The sequence below is a fragment of the Pipra filicauda genome, unplaced genomic scaffold (assembly GCF_003945595.2).
Source record: "Pipra filicauda isolate LSUMZ 115617 unplaced genomic scaffold, ASM394559v2 scaffold1_size10287979_pilon, whole genome shotgun sequence".
Lineage (NCBI taxonomy): Eukaryota > Metazoa > Chordata > Aves > Passeriformes > Pipridae > Pipra > Pipra filicauda.
This window is the reverse complement of record NW_024104310.1, coordinates 1,994,288-2,016,560: the sequence shown is the minus strand read 5'-3', so window position 1 is coordinate 2,016,560 and position 22,273 is coordinate 1,994,288. Positions and strand designations below refer to the sequence as shown.

At 36.5% G+C, this 22,273-nt stretch overlaps 1 protein-coding gene across 20 annotated transcripts in view; it reads right to left on the bottom strand.

Moving 5' to 3' along the window:
- PARD3 (par-3 family cell polarity regulator) overlaps window positions 1-22,273 on the bottom strand; it is a 452,171-nt gene that overhangs the window by 191,740 nt on the left and 238,158 nt on the right. For all 20 annotated transcript variants that reach the window (XM_039380698.1, XM_039380695.1, XM_039380704.1 and 17 more), the window contains 4 exons: window positions 14,621-14,746; window positions 12,838-13,220; window positions 3,250-3,389; window positions 1,624-1,752 (listed from right to left, as the gene is read on the bottom strand). In XM_039380698.1, the coding sequence (XP_039236632.1) occupies window positions 1,624-1,752; window positions 3,250-3,389; window positions 12,838-13,220; window positions 14,621-14,746 (778 nt within the window). The remainder of the gene's footprint in view (window positions 1-1,623; window positions 1,753-3,249; window positions 3,390-12,837; window positions 13,221-14,620; window positions 14,747-22,273) is intronic.

Genomic DNA, 22,273 nt, shown 5'->3' with positions numbered 1-22,273 from the left:
TCATATCAGAATGCAAACAAACAAGTCCTTATGGAACAGAGGATCATCACAGGCATGTACTGTCAGATCCTCACAATATCATTTGTTCAACTGGAGCTACAGAAAAACACACCAGTTCAGATCTGATCTCCGATTACATAGCACAAAACCCACCTACTACCTGACACAGCCATGACTGCCTTCCTTATGCTGGTCTTTGCCAAAATATTTGAGGGAGTATTGCCTGAGCTGCAGCAGGGAGGCTACTGAGGTTGAACTCATTTAAAGGGGCTGATTTGCTGTTATTTTAAAACTACTTCAAGTATTGCTATTAAATCTCTGCATTACTCACATCGTATCTTTGTTTACAATTATTTAAACAAAATCCTGTGTCAAAATATGCGTTAAAACTTCCTCATTTTACCATAGAAATAATATACACAAAATTAAGACATTTTCTTACTTCTAAGTTTATTTAGAAATCTCAAAAAGCATTTTCAATCACCTTTATGTAAGATAGTAATACTGTGAAAATTACAGCATATACTTATAAACAGATGGCTTTCACTGTTCCAGTGATAAGTAGGGCATAATAGGATCTCAAATTGTTTATTTCTCTTCATTTTACGACAGATTTCATTTCAGCACTTGAAGTCATGTTCCAAGAATATTAAAGTAAAAGTGAGGTTCATTTGCGACCTTCCCTGCCACTTTGACTTCCTAGGTTTAATTGTAGTTTTGAAAGGTAAAAGGCTAATGTTAAATGTCTTGAAATGGCCAAATGAAAATTCATTCTCTTTGCATTCAAAATAACACAAATCCAATAGAAAAATGAAGCAATTAATTCATCATACTTATATTTGTCTATCTTCTCACAATAATGCAGCTAAATAAGTTATTTTTAGAGCTGTATATAACTACAATAATGCAAATAATAAATAAGTTCAGCAGTTTAATTGAGTACAGAACAAAGTAAAACTGCTACATTTACAGTCTATCTTTTCATAACAGAAATTATCTTGAATAATTATCAGAGAAATATCTGTATACACTATGCAAGTGGAGCAGGGATAGTATGAAACACCGTTTTATTTCCATTTAATGTAAATTTCTCAGAAACATCTTCTGAATTGCCCTGCTAAATTAATAACTGCAGGGTTTCCATTCCACAGAGATTGCATTTATATTCAAAAAAAGGCTACTATTTCTTATATCTGGGATATTTGGATAGAAAAGTATTTACATATCCTGTTTTGGCATAATATTATATGCTCTAAAATATATTAGTGAGCAGGTAGTGGGAAAAATGGCAGGCTTTCAAACATAGATTTGTCCTTATGAAAGATATGAAATAATCTACTTGTCTGCATGCATCCAAATAAAGTCTATGCAATAGCTTCTTCTATAAACATTTTGACTCAAAATAAAGCTCTCACTTATACAGTGCGAAAAATACTTAATTCCAGTAGCAGATCTTGAAGAAAATATAAAACATGCATGTAAAATATTCTAAATAAAACAAAATAGCTTTTTTTTCATTTTCTTATATTCAGTGCTGGCCAGGCATGTTTACTAGCAGGTGACAAGATCAAATCATTTTCTCATACTCATCTAAATCTCTTAGCTGCTCTCTATTTTACGCACCAGTTCCCTTGGATGGAATGTTTCTTCCTGTCGAAAAATCAAAAGGCCAACTGTCCCTCCCATCTTGGTACTTCGCAGCAAGGACACAACTTCTTCTTGAGTTTTGCCTGTTAAATCGACCCCATTTACCTGTGACAAAAAAAAAATGTTAGAAAGTAGTAAGACTCCAAACCAGGAAAAACAGCAGAAATTAATAGCAAAAAGTCATGTGAATCATATGGGACAGTATTAAAAAACCCTCACTGGAGCAACCTGCTCATTAGCTCACATTACAGCTTTCACTTAATAGAACTAATTAAATGGCCATCCTTCACAGACAAATAAAAATAACAAGCCAGACAGCTATACTTCACTCCTTTTCAGCAGCAACATTATAGTCCAGAGTACTCTAAGGTCAACTAATCCCACCTACCAGTATTTCTTACAAGAATTTCTGCATAAAAATCTTTCCAAAACTGGTCCTGTTTCCACATGTCTTGGTGTTATACCTACCTTCCAAATACATCTTGCACAACGAATTGTGACAACAGTAGAAAGTAATTTTTTCCCCGAATAACTTTGGGGTAGCTACTCTTTATCTTGCCTCTGTTCAGCGGTCCAATCCCTTGGCCTCCACATGCCACTTATCAGGACAGACAGGTATGGGATACGTGCAGCATTTCCCACTGTATGAGCTAACATCAGTAAGGGAGAAGCCAGAGAAAGACCAAGTAATCTCAGGCTTGCCTGTTCAGAAACATTCTGAAAATGAAGGCAAATCAACTAACGGTGCTAAGTAAGGGAGCATGGTGCTCAGGAGTCAGAAAACCATCTTTTTCCTTCCCCTTGTAAGAGACCATAGCTCACCCTGTTGAGATGCCACAGTTGTCATCTTAAATGCTTCTCAGTCCCCTTCTAGCCAAGTCATCTGGGTTACCTTGAATTACAGTAATTACAGAGGGCTATCCTCCAGCAACAATTCAAGCTGACTTGGCCAATTTTGCAGTAAAGTGAAGTTAGGGCACTGAGAGGCAGTTACAGGCTCAGCAGTACCTCCAGTGTCATTTGGCTTAGGGACAGTAATGAAGAGCTGTGGGTGGTAACGTCTTATATCACTCCAGTTAGATTTGCAGAAAGATCTCTGCGGTGCACCTATCTAAGAGAAATTTTGTTCCTTTGAGGACATCCTTCCTTCAGGAGGGAAGTGGCCTTGATTCTCTTTAGGACTGCCCTCCTCTTATATCCCTTTAGTTAATTCACTAAACCTTTTCAGGGTATTGCCTTCCATACTTGGCAACATCTTCGATAATTTCTGGTCTGTCACTCCATGCTGATTTAATTCTACTTACTAGGTAACAATCATTTTGCTTCAATTCATTGCTAAGCAGCAATGCAAGACTATGACACTATATTCAATTAGGACATGTAAATTAATGTTTTTATAGTATGTCTGGGTCCAGCTTTTTAAACAGTTACGTACTGAAAATGCTCAGCAACTCGATCTCTTACCTAAAAATAATAAAGTCAAAGAAAAAGGAAAAATAGGGAAACATTTTCCTATAACATAAAACAGATTAGCCTTTGGAAGTGAAGTAGTGTGTGGGCACATGCCAAAACACAGACAAACAACATGTAACATTTCCTTACCTCAATTAATCGGTCTCCAGCTTTTAGTCTCCCATCTTGAATAGCTGCACCTCTCGGAAGGATGTTTTTCACATAAATTGGAGCAGAGCCACCAATTGGGACATCTCTTGAAGTAATGCTAAATCCCAAGCCTTCTGTACCTGCATAAAGAATGTACACTGCTAGTTAAAATGCACATTTTATATTACATATTATTTTTACTGAGTAGAATGTATGTATACCTCACTGATGCAATCCATGAAAATACATATAAGATGTGTGAATTACTGCATGGCAAAAAAAGAAAACAAAAGGCATCTATAAGAAGGCTATAACTGAAGCATTGAGTCTGGGCACAGGTGGCTCAGCAGGCCCTCCCTGCAACTTGCTGTTCTGATGATTTCCAAGTCATTGCCATATTTTCGACTTTCTATTTCAGATGAGCTAAGTGACAAGGAATCAGAACAAAGCATATCTGATACCCGATCACTGTCTTCCCTCTTGTCAATCTGGATCTCATCAATGATCCTTTCTTTCTCTTTTGCAGCACTTTCAACAGTGACAGTCAGCCAATGGTGCTGGCCATAGGGCTTTGTCAGCTCACTTATGGACACTGGTAGGTGACAGAACTGGAACTCAGTGGTCTCATTTCTTCTGCTCTGAGGGATCTTGGGCTGTTTTCTTTTAACAGCTCCTCTGCCCCAGGGTTTCACCCTGGCTCTCGCTGGGTTCCACCCCATTGTCTGTTCTGCAGGCAGGGAGCAAACCAGGCTGACACTTTTGCTGAGATGTCCTGCTGTACATCCAGGTGACTGACTACACTTGGCTAAGACAGACTGAAGCAAAACAAAGATATTTAAGATGACCTGGAGAAATTCAGAGAGGGCGTCATCAATATGGCAAATGAGACTTGTACTTAAGAGAAATTATGCCCACAACTGGTTATTGATGGGTACCACCAGTTCCAGAATTCACAAGCTGAGAGGGCAAACAGAAGCCTTTCCAACTACACAGAAAGTTCATTTGTGATCCTCTCTTTGATGCAATCTGTCCAGTGTTATCAACAACCCCTGAAACTATAGGCTGAAAACTGTCACTCTCCCTCCCTCCCCAACATTACACATCAAGTCTATTCAGGACCCCTCATCTAGCATGAAACCAGATGGCCATTCAGCAGAGACCACCCCAACAGTGGCAGTACCTACAACTTCATTTGAAACATCTCAGGTGTTAACGCGTTTAAGAAGGGGAAAAAAACAACTGCACAACAGCAGCCAGAGAGAAGAGTGAGAGAAAGAGCTCTGCAGAACCCAATATCAGTGCAGAAGGAGGGGGAGGATGCGGTCCAGGTGCCAGAGCAGAGATTTCCCTGAAGCCCATGGTGAAGCAGGTTGTCTCCCTGCAGCCCATGGAGCTCCACAGTGTAGCAGAAATCCACCTGCAGCCTGTGGAGGATCCCACACACAGCCTGAAGGAGGCTGTGACCTGCTGGAAAGCCAACCTGTTGGAGGCTCCTGGCAGGAATTGTGGCCCTATGGAGAGGAGCCCATGCTGAAACATGGTTTCCTGGTGAGACCTGTGACCCTGTGGGGCACCCACACTGGAGGATCCTGTTCCTGAAGGGCTGCACCCCACGGAAGGGACCCACACTGGAACAGTTCTTGAAGAACTGCAGCCTGTGGGAAGGACCCATGTTGGAGATATTGGGGGAGGACTGTCTCCTGTGGGAAGGACCCCACCCTGGAGCAGTGGAAGATTGTGAGGAATCCTTCCTGTGAGGACAAAGGAGTGGCAGAGACAATGTGTGACGAACTGACTGCAGCCCCCATTCTCCATCCCCCTGTGCCTCTGGGGAGAGGAGGTAGAGAATTCATGGGAAGAAGGGAGGGGTGGAGGGAAAGTGCTTTAAAATTTGGTTTTATTTCTCACTATCCTATGTGATTTTATTGGCAATAAATTAAATCAGTTTCCCCAAGTGAAGTCTGTTTTGCCTGTGACAGTAATTGGTGAGTGATCTTCCCTGTCCTTATCTTGACTCACAAGATTTTTGCTATGTTTTCCCTCTCTTGTCCAGCTGAGGATGGTGAGTGATAGAGCTACTTGGTAGGCACCTGGTGTCCATCCAGGGTCAACTCACTGTAACGTTGAAGACTGAATTAATTTCTGTCTTACTGTTCCCCATGTTCATTTGTTAAGTCTACTTTATTGAGCAGGTTAATATTCACACATGAAAAGAAAACAAGAGTCAAATATAGTCACCACTAGTCTACCTACAGGTTTCTGAAATCTGTACAATTATATTTGATTAAAATTTAGTACAGTATGTTTTACTATCAAGATGGTAATCATGTTAAGAAGTAAACTGACGCAGGTGACAGGGCTGGGCATGATATAATCTTTTAAAATCTTCATCTTGAGCATAACTAAGTACTCCTGTATACACAGTAAGGGCATGTAGTTCTTATTGTTCAGGAAATTTGGATCAGTTTGTCTAGGCTAACTATCATGAGACAACTTCCCTTCTTTCTGCAGCATTTGAGATAGCTGACATTTGAATTTGAAAGTCTTCATCCACTTTCAGGCCAATATAAAATTTATCAGTGCTGTTACACAGAGAAGAAAAAAGATATTAGATCTCATAACATGCATTTTTTACTTAGGAGACCTCACAATTTTAATGACACTTCAAACATTCATAGAGCTCTTTAACTCTCAGCAACATAGAAGATGATCTGTATAAGGATTTTTTAAGGCACATTTCACATTTTTATGGAATTTATCTTTTTCTCATTATAAGGATCTGTGTTGAATATTGCTCTTTGAGTACGGGTTTTGTCTGCTAAAATTTCTAAAGTAATATCTGAACAGGAACGCACTCCCAGGACAATATTTCATTATTAATAAGCTTAATCCCCATAGCCTGATTACAGCATCATTACAGATGTCTGGTTCACACACTCCACTTCAAACCCCCATGGAAAAAACAGAAGTTGAAACGTTCACATTACAAATGCACACAGGATATAAATTTGGACTGTGGCATTTTCTGCTGTCAAATCTCCAGAAAGCCTTTACCAAAGCCTCCAGAATACCACAAATCCACACTGAAGCCAGACATTAGCAGAAGAAAATTCTAATTACTTGTTTCTGTGGAAAGAAGGGCCCTCAACTGGGCCATGTTTTACTATGCTGCTCTGTGCAGCTTTGCATGAGGCAGCTTTTGGGTGCTATTTTCCTTTTACCTTCTCTCTGCTATTCATGCACCATAGCTGCTCTTAGTTGTAGGATACAGCTTCATAAACTCCTGTGCTTATTATATATAAATTAGATGCTCACAAGACTGGGAAATAAATGGATACATCCAACTGAGGCCAAAAATAAATACAACTTCTGTGATTGAATTGATTTTAAATTTTTTTTTCTTTTTATACACACAACTGATTTAGTTATTTCTACTCCATGTATTTCCATTCTCCTGTTGATAGAAATGCATATAAGATCTTAATATCTTCCTGCTGTTAGAGTGTTTTCAGTTCTTAGGTTGTAAAACTGCATTATAATTATGAGGGAACTGTGCAAACACACTGTATGCTTCTCGAATATTTCTGATTTATACTAGTAATACAGGAGAGACTGGACACACATACAGGCAGAACCACAACATGAGTAGAAAATAGAAGAAATTTCCATATTTTTGAAAACACAGGAGTCATCTTACACAAAACTTTACTTTGCAATGTTTAGGTTATTTCAGCTATGTTCACTTTAATATCTTAAAGATTTTAAAAAGGGTAGATTTTAGAAAGGATAGAAAACATTTTCCTCCCTCTATAGCTGTCATCTCAGACAACGATCAAATTACACTGAGTGATAATAACATTTAAAAATTACCCACTAATTTGTGTAATTCAAATTCTTAGGCTTCTTTGATAAATCAGCAGCTCTCTCGACAAGTTAGAGCTCCCCTTTTTTCTTGAATATGATGCTGAACACGCCTTCTAAGGTCGCATTACTCTCAAGAGCTCAGCCAGCTCTGAGCTGAAGACAAAGTAGTTTTATATGAATAAAAAGGGCAGTTACAATAGTAAAAGAACTATTTTGTACAAACAGAAGAGGGGCAGATTTGATGCTTCAGTTAGTGGTTTGGAGGAAAAAAGTTCTGGTAGCAGTTAAAGCAGGGGGTAGAGGAGATCCTTTCATATAATTTAATTAAATGTATTTTCAAAATGAACTTCATCATTTTATTTGGAAGCAATCTGATCATAAACTGACAGGATGTTAAAAATTTTATTACTAGACTTTCTTATCTCCCAGTGACAAAGTACTTAATTTCTCACTAATGTTGGGATAACCCTCTTCATTGTGGAAAGACTGTCTGGCATAATGTTTCTGTTTTCATAAGGCTATTCTGCATGAAAAGTTGTGTGTTCCTCACCCAGAACCAACTGTAGGTCTGAATTCTCAGTAGCAAAATGTGCTGCTAGATAGAAACACTGACAGGATACAATACAAAAAGCAAGCATCACCTCTGCATTCTCACTTAATGAAAGGAGAGAGATAACATTACAATAAAACTAAGCAGAAGAGTCAAATGCCCTCTGACAATAATTGGAGTAGATATTGCCCTTCCAAGCATTTTAACTTCCTGCTTTTTCACAGGAGACTCTTTCTGGAGATCCATGTACAGAGGGGTGACTACCAAAATAATTTTCCTAGTAGTTTATGTTGGAAAGCAGTTTTTTTATGAAGGACTTCATCTCATGCAAGAGTCAAACAGCAAACATGTTCTCCTTATTGTAAGGGGCTTCACTAAGCTAACCAAGACCATTTTACTGCTCCTAGTTTAAGCCCCATATTTTCTGAATTTGTGCACAAGTAGTCAGGCTAACTACACATGCAAATGACTGCTTAGAAGGCTGACTGCTCAGCTGTCTATAAAATTTTTGCAGCCACATGCACAATCAAGACTAATTGCATGTCCATTTTTATGTAGTTGAGTGATTTGGAACAAGCGTGGTTTTTTCTCCAAGCAAAGCTCAGACCTCTCAAGAAGATCTTCGATCAACCTAATAGAAACATTCTCTTCCCTTTTTGCTACCGCCTGCTAATAGTGATCAGAAGTGGTTTTAAAAAATGGAAATATGAAACCTGATGCACTGTATGGTTCTTCAGTGACTAATAAAACCCAAAATTATTTGCCTTACTTTTGAATCTCATTTCTCAAGGTCATCGAGGTAATTTAGGAATCTACATGCTTCATTTCAAAAGTGACAAACGCCCTTATTGCATCTGAACAGGAATTCTAAGAGAACATATCGCTTCAAAAGCAATTTTAAACAAAAATTTAAAATGTCAGTTCAAAGTCTGGCTCAAGAAACTGTGTGGGGAAAACAGGAGAGTATGATGAAAAATGCATGTAAATCTGTACACTTCAGATACATGATGCAGGATATCTTACAGACAAGTTCAGGGTCCTCTCTTGTATATTGTGCTATATAAACCCAAGTAAAACTAGTAATTGTCCATAGATGTGCCCTACTCCAGAGCAAACATGATGCAATTTTTAATTAGCTTACTCCCAAACTATCCATGGCATCTTATTTTTGTCCCTAATGACTTCTTGCAGAAAGGAATTTGGGCACAGTAGGGATGAATGTCACCATGTTATAGCACTGAATGCCCAGTCACCTGGTGGGACTTGTAGTGCTTCAGATAGTCTCTCTATGTAAGATGGAGCATTATTAACCACAGAAAGGCCAGCAAGCCAAACAGGAACCCAATAACAAATTCTGAAGAGCAAAGAGTCTTGTAATCCTGCTCAAATCTACAATTTAAGCATTTTTCTTTGTTGCAGTGAGCAGAGGTGCCTCCTTCGTTTCAGGACTCACCATTTCCTAGAACACAGTTGCCACATCCTTTCTGTGATGAACTTGGTAATTGCTACAGCTTTCCTGCTGTAAGGTATCCTATAGCCCTGTCACTCAGTTCTTTCCCTGGAAGCTATTCTGTTTTGCAAGAGAGAAATATTCTTTGGGCCAAAAAGGAAGAGATGATTGCGATTCCCATGGTAAGTAGCTAAGTCACCCTCTGAAAGCGGGGAGATGTGGACTGAAGTCCTGATTCACTGAATACCTCAGACAAAAATGTAGTAAAATATTTGGTAGAACTAGGACCAACTGAAATAATGTGAGCTCAGTTTTGACATTTTACTTAAAGAATTAGATATTTAATTTATCTAGACAAATATGTAGTTATAGATACAAATTATATGATGCAATGAGCATTGTACTTAAGGCCAATCAGGTTCATCATGGCTGGGCTTCGCGAACGAAGATTTAGGAAGGCTCTATCCACATTTGTTACAAGCACGCTGGTGGCTAATGAGGCCAATACGAGATAGACATATCCGATTGACTTAAGGCCAATCAGGTAAGATGAAGTTAATTTACAGATTGAGTACTTCAGGCTTGTCTTAGTACAGCAGTGTCAAAACCAGTATATATGAAATCTGAGTAACACAATGTCCAATGGAAAAGTCTTTTGAGTGCTTTAGTGAGTATCAGGCTAAATGCTGTGAGTTACTAAGTGCTCAAAGACTGAGCCTTAGACTCATTTGCTGTATAATTGCTTATTCATTATTTATAAGGGTTGGACTAAATTCCTCTCAGTTGCATTGGCTCAAAACCTTGCAACCAAAGAATAAAGACTCTGGGAGTGTCCTGGTGTATACGAGGTCAAAGTTTGTCCTAACACTCTTAGTGTTATATCCGTGGTCTTATTTTCTTTATTCATTAGCTGCAAAGAACTATTTTTATTTATTTATACTTCCTCTGTATCAGTTTACACCAAAATATATATAAACATAGGCTCACTGTCATGTCTTGCACTATCTTAATTTGTGTGAGCTATTAAGCTAGACTGTTATACAGCCTTAATGGCATTAGAATATCAGCAATAACCCCTACATCTATATGCTAAAAGTTCAGGCCCTGACCTTTAAGGCAAGATAAACAGATATCCATTTTCATTTAGAAAAGCCAACAAACATTCTGCATTGACTGAAACATATGACTGACCTTCTCTTCTGACTTTATTAAACAGCTAAATCCTATGAAAGTTCAGGTTATTTTAAAATGCCAAAACAGCAATAAATATTAAGAAATCATAATTACAAAAGCACATACTGTAGGGTTATCTTAGCATGTCATCCTATATAATAAAGCTCATGCAATATAAAGAAACACAGCTGTAATAAAGAAGGTCTGCCTGTATTGAAAATGAATCAATTCTCATATACTACATCTGTAATCAGAATGTACAGGTTAAATCAAAAGTGAATTTAAAGACAACATCTTGTATGCCTGTATGCCTTAATGCAGTTTTTAAAGTAATGATGGTGATTGGTGAAATAATTGCTGCCTGTCAGCTACAAATAAGCACATTTGTTAAATATCTATAGAGCCTGTATTATTACAACATCCTTCATTAGAAATAATCATCAAAGGCAATCAGCGTCCCCACTGCACTCATATTTACAACAAACTACTTTGAGGCATCCCTAAGTGTTTTGCTGCATTATTGTTCCACATGTACGTTCTCAAGAGTGACCAAATGAAAGTCAAAATGGGAGGACACACCTCTTTCTATACTGGATATTAACAAATGAAAGACAGCTATGATAAAAAGCCATCCTTCCTTATGCACATTTTTCTTTAATTTTGCTGTGCATAAAACACAGTACACGAAGCAGTTTCTATCTCTATCTATAATCCGAGTTAGGTGCCATTTCATCATAAGCAGTATTCTCAAATAAGCAGACTGTTAGGAACAAATACCCCCTTTAAACTTCTGAAATATATTCTAGATATGGATTGCAAAGCTTTTACTAGTGCAAGAGCCATCAAACTTCTCTGGTATAAACTAGATGTTAAAGTATCTTAGGGATCATTTTTCATCAACATGCATCTCCTTTACTCCAAACCCATCTAATATATTGGTGCCAGCAAGGATAAATTACGTTATAGCCTTGGGTGGAGTATTTATGAAACAGTATCCAATGCAAGATGACCAAAATATAACAACATATCACAGCTGAAAAATCCATAACACACCAAAATTATATTCTTGTATCTTATGAGCAGCTACAACATCATATTTGTTTCATGCAAAAATATTGTGGTCTAATATTCTATATTCATTTGTTTGTGCTTTTAAATTATATGAAAGGTTTATTTCTACTCCTGGCTATGAATTCTTTAATGTACTATCCGAGTAATATTTCTACAGGCTTCCACAGACACATATAAAAAAAGATAAAAATCACTGTAGTGACTGAGAGGATATTTATAAGCACACCCATTCCTTACTCAACCAGTAACAATAAGTTTTTCCAAGAAGGTTGATCTGAGCTGATGGCCTAAAGAAATTCTTGAAGGAGCATCAACAACAGAAGCAAACTGTCAACTCAACCTTATATCATCCAAGTTTGTAGAGCTTAAAATTCAGCAACCAGAAAGAAGCAATCTGGTGGTTCATGTGAAGTTCAAAGAAAGGAAAGCAGAATGATAATTTGACAAGTAGCCTGGTACCTGTAAAACTGTAAAATCTCTACTGTTCAATGCATTGTCTTCAATGACTTTCAATAAAAACATTAATTAATAAATGTTATTAATATTAGCACTTATAATATCCTAAGGGGAATATACTCTGAGTTCATGGAGAATACTGTCATATGGGTAAACTTTTTGTTGTGTAATGTAAACCCTATTCTTGCTGCTATATCTAACATTAAGCATGCTCATTTTAATATCATAAAGCTTACAGTATCTATAATCCTTTACAAAAATCATTTCCCAAGAGCTAAGAAATACTTGCATATAAATATCTTTTTATATAGTTCAAACTATCTTAAAAGCATCTAGATGGTAACTACACAAAAATACCAAATTTTCTTATATCATAAAAATTCCACGGATGTACCAATGCATCTACATGTGCACATATAACACTAATGTTGAGATAAGCACAAACCACTTTAAATAGTCTCTTACCCCCATTCAAATTACATTAGCATAAGGGCCAAGATAGGAAATATCACATTACATCTCAGCCAGAGGTTTTCACATCTCAGTGGAATAAAGAAAAGATTTAACTGGAAATTAGAAAGTTCAATTTACCAACTGGATCAAAAACAGTCTTAAAATACAAAGGCAAAAGGAGTTACTCAATTTAAAAAGTCATTATAACTGCAAAGTACAGAATATGGGCCATTTTAGCTTAGTTTTTTATATTAAATAATTCACCACTCCCTGGGTCTTGGCCAACAGAATTTGAGGCACTTACTGCATTTCCTTATTAGCTGAGAGACAGAAAACAATGTTAAAGCACTCCTCAAAATGGACTTTTGCAAACACACTTCACGCACAGAATGCAGAGTGGGACTCCTGGGCCTGCTATCAAGGACAACTCAGTGCCTTGGCTTCCAAAATCAACCCATTGCATCCCCCGTGCTCCTGTCAGCCATCCTGCCCAACACAATGGCTCTGGGTACACATGCATGCACTATACACACGTACCTCATGCTATGTGAGGAGTGCACTAGTGCCTTACCTTTTCTTAGCTGTATACTGAGCCTCTTCCCTATTTTTTTGGTGTTATACCCACTGTTTGCAGTGGAGGTGAGAACTTTCTGAGGTGATGGTACCAGGCCAGAGGGTGGTTTCCCTGATGAATTCACACTATGAGGTAGCTGCGAGTAGGAGTCTGTCTGATCGGACTGGTTACCCGCTCGAGACATTCTTTGTAATGTGTGAAGTCCAGAATTGTTAATACTTTTCCCATCAGCATATTGGGAATCGGGGCTGAACCGGCTGGAGTAGTACATGTTCTTCTCGCTTTGGGACAACTGTTCGTACTGCTCTTTATTTGCCGCAGGGACCACGTGGAACCAAATGAACGGCGTACGCATGGCTTGGCGAAACATATGCTGTGCTCTAGGTTTCAAAATGAACAGAAAATTAGCAAATTAGGACTGGCAGGCTACAAGGCATTATAAGCATAATTACTAATGTTAATTAAGCAACACGAGCTGACAGACACGTTGCACTCAAGCATAAACCATAAAGCTTGAATCTGTTCACTAGTCTGTTTGGTTCGCTTTTCACTAAGGTTTATTGCTTTAGGGCAACACAATGGTTAAACATGCTTAACAACTAACGTAGCAAATACTGAACTCAGAATAGCGAAAATTTCAACCACAGTCTTGAAATGCAGACAGTTCTATACCAGGACTGCAGTGCCCTTTTGTTTTGAACTTTGCTAATTGCAATAATTGTGATAACAGTAATCACAGTGACAACAGAATTATTAGAATGAAAATTATACTTTATAAAAAATTATGTATTCCATAATTTGGTGATTATATGCAGTCTTGCAACTAGTCTAGTTTACACTTTAATTTTTGTAAGTCAGTAGTCTTTCAGAATACAATATTAAGAAATAGGGGGAAAAAATGCTCAATCCTGTAGAGAAAAAATGCTCAAATCCTGTACAGACAGACATTGGGCTCTAGGTCATGATCCAAAGTATACAAAGTCAACAAGTCTCTTCACAGACTTTACAAATTGTGATTCATAACCATAGAACAATCAGAGACAAGCTGCTTTCAACCATATGGGACAGGGTTATGTTCCAATTCAGGTTAGAGTCAAAGAAATTAAAAACACATTTCAAATATACACTAAGTACAAAACGATCAGAACAAATGATATTCCTTTGGTCCTCAACATGTTATGGATTTCAGAACAATATTATCTTTGAAATTACTCATTTTGTGCATACCTCTTTTTTTTTCTTTCAATTATCTTTGTGTGAACTACAATCTAATTTCATTCTTAAAAGTCTTTCATCTTTCTGATTCACCATTTCAGGATTCTACCAAGACCAGACAACAATGGAGCAAATATTTATCTCTCAGACTTCTCCAAGAAGTTTCTGCATATAGTACCTACAGTTCTCACACACACAAAACCACACATGTTTTTAAAATGTTAAAAATACAGCCTCTGTGCTGTCTGCTTATACTGAACACGGTGCACTGCAAGTATAAGAGCAAAATTCATATGGGAATTTCAGGATAAACTGTTTACCAATGTAAGAAAAAAATCTATGATGTACAAAAACCAATCAAATGAGAATTGCGTATACTCTAACGACAATAATTATCCTTAATTTTTTCAGTCTGACTAAATATAAGTCACTAATGTCCCTTAGTGTATATTTTCTTTATTAGAAAGGCAAGCCTAAAGATTTTTCTCTTACTTTCCTCAAATTACTGCAAGGTGCAGTGTTAAAGATCAAATAATGTAATGTAACGTGTAGTAAGAACACTTACTGTTCAAATCTCCTATTCCGAAGGTCTCCATCATTAATCCTGACAATACAATCATTCTCACGAAAAAGGTTTTCTTGTTCAGCTTTTCCACCCTTCTCCAATCGCTTCACCAGCAGTCCCAGGGTTCTGGAACATTAAGATTACAAATGATTACCGTTGGAATAATTTGCAACATTGAATATCCTACTGATTAAATATTTTATCATAATCATTACAGAAACTACATTTTAAACCATCTTTACCTTGAAGTAGGATACCATAGTTTCAAATAACTTATAAGCATTACCTGAATTATTATCCCTTTTCCATAAAACAAAAGCCCAGGTGAATCAAGCATGTCAAATGTAAGAACGAACAGGCAGTGTGATGATAGCGCGTACGTTCTTGCATAAGGCCAAGATTTCTGAGCAGTAAAAGCTCCAAGAACCACCACACATCTGAGAGATGGCATTTTTTCTGCTAGTTAACTGAAGTTAAACAGGTTCAACTTAAAATAGGAATTTCTGAATTAGCGGAGAATACCACAACCATCACTACTCCTTCTGTGCAAGTGAAACGTGGGGTCATCTCACATAATATGCAGCCTATAATGAAGGAATGGATAGAGAATTCAGGACTGTCATGCAAACCAAATGCTCTTATTTTTAAATCCTAACTTTTTTTAAAAAACAGCAAAGAGAAAATTAAAAACTTAAATGTATTTTTTTAATTCAGCATCTTAAAAAAATTATTTAACTGAAGATAATTTCCATTTGATAGCTTCTGTGCAATGAGTTAGTCACCTCAGTCTAGTGCTTACCCGTGGTGTCATCTTAAGGACATTCTTACAGAGAAAAGGTAAAAAATATTCAACTTGAAATTATTAAATGGATCTTGAAGAATGGATTTCAGAGGTACTGTCAGGATAGCATGAAAAGTTAGTGATGTTTCTATACCTGAACTCTAGGTTTGAAGGACTCAATCTTCAGGATTATTCTTGCATCAACACTGCACTTGATATTTTTTTAAAGATCAGCTCTGCATTGAAATCCCACAAGATGTATCAATGGGCCAAATTCACATGATCCAAGTCAACAACATTACTTTTTCAGAAGTCATTTCAAGGCATGGCGTGGAAAACACTTGGTCACGTAGCAGGAATTGCAAGATCACATACATCTTTTAGCAAAAAAACTTTCAGTGAACACAGAACTTCAGTTCACACGTACCTCAAAGTAAATGAGCAGTTGACAATGTTTAAAAGGACTCCTCATGTGCTCAAAAGTTATATATGCACTTGAGTACTTAATCAAACAGGTCAGAAAAGCAAAATTAACTTATTTCTTCCACTTTAAATTCTTCATTTACCAATTTATCACCAACATATGCAAATGAGACATTTATTTTACAGAACAGTCATACGTTTTCTCCTACAAGGCAGATGAAGAGTAAGAGAAACGATCCTAGTAGTATTTCCACTTTGGAACCACCTAGAGACATTAAGATATGATGTTGAAAGGATCTAAACATGTAAACAGACTGTGAGGAGAAAAACAACACAAAGCATTCTGACAAAACAAATCCTCGAATGAAGCTTGAGTCAGACATTAACATTTAAGTGACGCTATTCCATTTTCAACTGATAGGAAGTGTTTTGCAAAAACCTAATGAATTGCACCTTTGACCCATCTGGGGTCCCATCAGAAGCAAAACTTGTTCCACTCTCATTTGGTTCCCAATGGACTTTTTGAGTACAGTAAGTGATACTAACTGTGACTGGACTTGAGTTCAGGTCAGCTGCTGCAATTAGCTGTCTGTCTCTTTGCAGTAACACTGCTGAGCAAAGAACAGGAGAATTCCATAAAGAATGATTTCTCTAAAATACATGCATTTCTGAAAATAAAAAAAAAAAAAATCTGGAAAAACACAGTCAGTACTAGTTTGACTCTAGTCCTATCCCTCCCCATCACAAGTTGATATTCTTTGTGTTTGGAAAGTTCTGACATTTGTAGATTCCTTCCAACAACTCAGCATCTCCCATCAAAAAGGAAAATGATTTAACAAAAAGCAAACTAATTTTTCCCAAATTTTCTGAAGCAAAACCAATTCTTCCTTGCTTGCATTTTTTCCTGATCACCAAAGCAGCAAAACCCCTTGTATTATCTAGATATTTTAAGTGGTTTTCTCTTTGCCTTTCCCACAATACTCTAATAGTTTGCATGACAAAAAATTCTAGAAGTCCACAACAGCGGCACACTAACTTAATGACAGTGTTGTGCTCCATTTATTGTACTAAAATTTTCTGATAATTATGAAGGTATGATGTCACAGGAAATTTTTAAATTTTTATTAAAACAAATTTTTAAATATTTATTAAATCCCTTTTTTCATTCTGTTCACTAAAATAAGCTTTGAAAACAGTCTTGGATTTTTAAGACTGATCCATAATTATAAAGAAATTATAGATTGTTTGATAGTTGCAGAAAGAACTGAAGTAACAGTTATGAATATTAATGACAAAAATGAAAAATACTTGTATGATTTCACTACATTATTTTTATCAGAATTATATTTTTGATACATAGAACACCGGTGGGTTAGAAAACAAGTTCATGACTTTTTCACTTGTGAGTTGATGAATTTCTCTGAGGTGATTGTCTTTGAGCCACAAAGGGAAGATACTGAAGAGGATACCTCTAAATGGGGAGGAGAAAGGCAAGCAAATATAAAATTGGGAATGCTACACTAAAGAGAAAACCACCAAAATATTTGAGGAGGAGATGAAAGAATTATGTCTTCTTTTCTTTCACTTGATGCGCAACAGCTTTTTGATGCAGTTGTACTCGTCTGTAATGCTCAAAGACAATTTAGAATTTGGATGTGCATGCAATGCTTGCACAAGAGCATACATAGTAATGACAACAGGTGTTTGGTTTATATGGTTAAATATAAAAAATATCAAAATATCAAAACAATATCTACACAAAGTACAACAATCTAAGTTAATACAAATATAGTACACTATACAAAATAATAGTTTTTTCATCCCAATGTCTCCACGTACTTATGATTACAAAGTAATTGCTCTATGAATAGTTTTGACATAGCATTTTTCTTGAAATGTTGCTTTATACTGTTTCACATTCCAAAGCTATATTAAATTATTATTGTAAGATGCACGTTTACACATGGTTTGTAATTTCTTAAATGTGCTTCACCTAAGCTCTCAAATCTAGCAAAAATGTTACTAATCCTAATCAATAGTAAAATAATGTAACAGATAAGCAAACTACCAGTCAAAATTGTAAATAATCTCATTAGACAAAGGCTACAAGTTCTGCTAATGCAAGACTGCTCACCTCAGACTCAGCATACGGTCCTCATGAGGATTTTGCTTTTTAACAAATGTTAGAGCTAGGTTAACCAAGGCATATAAAGCTAAAGTCACTGAGAACAGATTCAAGGTTGGATGAACAGCCTGAGTCAAACCTAAAACCAGGATCCTCACAGTGCCTTTTAATTTATTTAATTTTTATATAAAGACATGGGGCAAAAGATCCCTTTAGACACAGTTCCAGAAACAATTTCCAGAATGAGATTCTGCATAGCAGGGGAAACTCTACTAGAACTTGCAGAAAATGAATGTTCCTTAATATTTTAGTAACAAAAGCCTACCAATTTCCTACAGCATTTTTTCAGCATATTATGGTTAGATGCAAGAATATGACTCTAAAAAAAGGCATTATGGGAATTCGTGTTTGTTGTTGCACTAACTAGAGATAAACAGAGTAGACCTGATATTGCAAATATGCAATAATCTAAATACTAAGTGGATTATTTTCCTTGCTATATACCACCATCATTAATCCTGACAAGTGGAGATGTATCTCTATTACGGCTTCAATATTATGTTTCCTACATTAGGAAGACATAAATTTTGAAAGCCTGTAAACTCATCTAGTATAAAGTACAAAAGTCAGTGTATATTTTTTTAAGCACAACCATGTAGCATACAAATGTATGGATGTATTTGAATTTGCTTAATCTTGCCCAGTTAAAGTAAGTCAACATGGTTTCTAACAAAAATTCTTCCATTATAAATATTTTAAACTCTAACATTTTCAAGAATGAGATTAAATATCATGTAAACCTTTGCAAAACACTCTGCAAGTCTACAATCCCGTTGAAACAATAATTATAAGTGGAAATTTGGTACCTGCGCTGTTTTACACTAACATTAGCTGACACAGGGACAGAAGGGAAACAATGCCAAAGCAAAGAGTTCAGTCTTTGTATTTGTTTTAAATACCTAATTGGGAATGTAAGCAGCTGAGATTATATTAGTATTTGCACCACTGTATTTTCACAAGGTTCATTAGTCTAATTATACTACTAAAATAAACTCAGCTACATGTGTTAACATTTCACTTCTCAGTATAAATTACAACCAATGATAAAACTAGAAATAAGCAGTGAATGTTTTATTGACATCTAAATTGCCTGAGTTAGTCAGGGTAGTTCTTGAAATGTGAACTCCCCACATGCCATCCAGATGTATGGAAATGATGATAATTTGTCTTAATAAAAACTGACAGTGTAAGTAAAAATAAAAACTGACATTTAGCATCTAGAATATGATTTGACCATCACAGCCCATTGTACGTACTCAGTGAAGTTATTTACCTATTACCTGCAAGCCAACTGTAATGTAATCAGACAGAACAGAAAATAACCAATTTAGATGTTTACGTAAAATCTCTAACATGAAAAGACAAAAACTAGATAAAGTGACAAAAATAAGGACTGATTGAAAAGCTGATGTGTAGCAGCTTCATGGAATGAAAGATCTCTGAGAATTTCTACAAGAACATAAACACAGTATATATTTCCTAGATTCATAGGTCAGAGTAGGCAAATCAGCTTGTTTGTTCAGGTTAAATTATCATGGCTACTCAAGGCTAAATTGGACATAAACTCCTTTGTCCAATATTGACGTCACAGAGCTACTGTGGAGGCACTAAAATAACTTTATCAGATTTCATACCTGAAGTTCAGAACCAATTTCCAATCTTCAGTAACTACTCCTCAGCCTTTTAGTTTGAGTAATACTTCAAATTAAGCTTATAAAACTTTTTAAAGGCTGACATCAGAGATATCTTGAATTCAGACACAAGAGTGAAGGAATGGTACATTCATACCACAGAGAATTTTTTTCCTCATACATATGTTTTTGAAAACCATGACTACCTTTGAGACTTAAAAGGCTGGAAATGCAGAGAGGAATAAATGGAGAGGCAGGCAGCAGATACCTCCTAGTTGATCAAACAGAATATGATCGTTAGAGAGGCACCTTGAAAGCAGTATTATGGACTCTCCACATAGACAAGGGCCATTAGATATCACTTTCATTTTCTTTGTATCTTGAGTAAAAGATTAAAATTTTTACAGTGATAGATTAAGTGATTAATAAACTCCAGAAAATGAAGGACAATTTCACTAAAAGAAAACAAACAGAAAAACCCAACCTACAGAATAGAAAAAGTATGAAACATCTTCTAGCAAGAATGTGTGCATGTTTCAATGTCTACCTTCATTTGAGATTTATCTCTTTTTTTAAATAAAATCTGTTAAATTCATCATTTAAACTGAAAAAAATCAGCCTCTTTTTTTCCATTCTTCTGAGACTTCCTAACATTTTTAAGACATTTAGGATACAAAACAAAAAGACAGATTAAATATTTTTAGCTGCCAAGTTTTAGACGTACGGTCTGTCATGGATTTTGTGGCATACGTCAATAGCAAGAACAGCTGGCAGAGCTGTACATACCTCTCTGTATCAAAGTAACATGCCTGATACTTATTAATGGATGTTCATTGTGAGGTTTTCAGATGAACATCCAAATCCTTTTCTGTTCTGTTTTACTAAGTAGACTTCGGACTAGTCTTGGGACTATGGGATTATAACTTCCATACCATTATTCACTGACATTTCTGATGTTATCCCATATATGCCTTGCCTCAGTTGAATCTCCTTCCAGAGACAGACATGGCAGGATTTCAGAAGAGCAGCTAGGGTATAGAGCTTGAGAAGATTTCAAAGACTTAAAAGTAGAAGAGGCCATATAATGGTAAATTATGCTATAATTACTGTTGAGCTTGCAGAGAACTTGATGCAGCTCTATTTAAACATCAGCATATCATTCCACATCAGCCAGGATTGCTCAGATGCTATTCTTACGGGACTGAGTGTTTGCTCTCATCTCTGAGCACCTAATAAGAAGGAAGGATTGGTGCTAAAGGCAATTTTGCACAGATTTAGAATTTTCTTTTCTTTTATGCTTTCCTATCATTCATTTCCTCTTTGTTCTACTCTTATCTAAACACTTTCTCGTTTCTCTCCTATTCTGTCCTTCCTTCTGCTTTCATTTTCATGCCTCTTATTCTGCTTAGCACTGCATCTATGCCATTACAAAAATGTTCAAGTAGGTTTGCAAACAAAACTTTAATCCTGAAAAATGCACAACCATAAGGTAATGAACATGTAAACCCCTTCTCCCTTTTGATAAGGTGAACAAACTCCGTTAAACAAAAACATATAATCAAAATGGGCAATAATGGACCGATAAACTTCTAGAGGCAAAACAGAAGGATAATAAGGAAACATACCCATAGAAGAAAGTTTTATCATGTCTTTACAAATCAATAGTACTTTTCCCAGAGAAATACAGAGCTATTTTTTTTTATTTTTAAAAAAGTCTCACTTTTACTGGGAACAGAAATAATTGGTAGCATCTATATAGATGAGGCAGAGACACTTACAGATTTTGTTCAAGATCAAAAGCCAATGCTGAAGAGATTCTTACTCTAAACCTCAAAAAAACATGAAAAAGTAAAATATTTTCTCAATATAAATAAAGGACATAGTTATGGCACATAATTTTGAGAGCTCTGAAGTGTTTCCTTGGCGGGGGAGGATTCTTTGGTGAGAGAAGGCCCCTGCTTATTGCATAGAGGGAAAAAAAGGTGAATTGCATACTATGTTTTTATATTTTTTCTTTTTTTAAAGTTATTGATTTAATAACCATTGCCTACTGAGTAACATTTTTAAAAGCAAAAGAAAGGAACTGCAAGAAAAATAACTGAAAACACAGCATAACTGGAATTCAACAGCAAGCAAATAAAAAACAATATTGGGATAATGGACTAATCCCAATGACACATAAGATCTTTTCTTTCTGGACATCCCTCAAAGTCTTTACTGAGTCCTGTGTTTGGTTTTGTATATTTAGGTTCCTAATGAGCAGATCCCCTGCTCCAGTAAGTTAGTTGATTGTAGCAGGGAGCCTTATGCTTTGCAGCCAGAGGAGGAACAAAGAGCAGCCATGTGCCAGAGTGAGAAACATGTAGGCAGCATATCCCTGCCATGCATATGCTCCCCCTCTGAATCTATCAAAAGGAGAACCAAGTGTGTCTTATCTGCTCAAAAGAAGTGGGGAACCAGGAGGGGGAGAAAAAAAGAAACCAAAACCCCCACCAACAGCTTCAAACCTGAAGCTGGGTGTGTTCTTTTGCCTGCCCACAATGCAAGCAGCTGGAGAAAATGCCTTTGTCCTCACTGAAAGCATGCAGAGGTGTGGGTATGCAGACAGCAAAGCAGCAGCACAACCCAAGTGC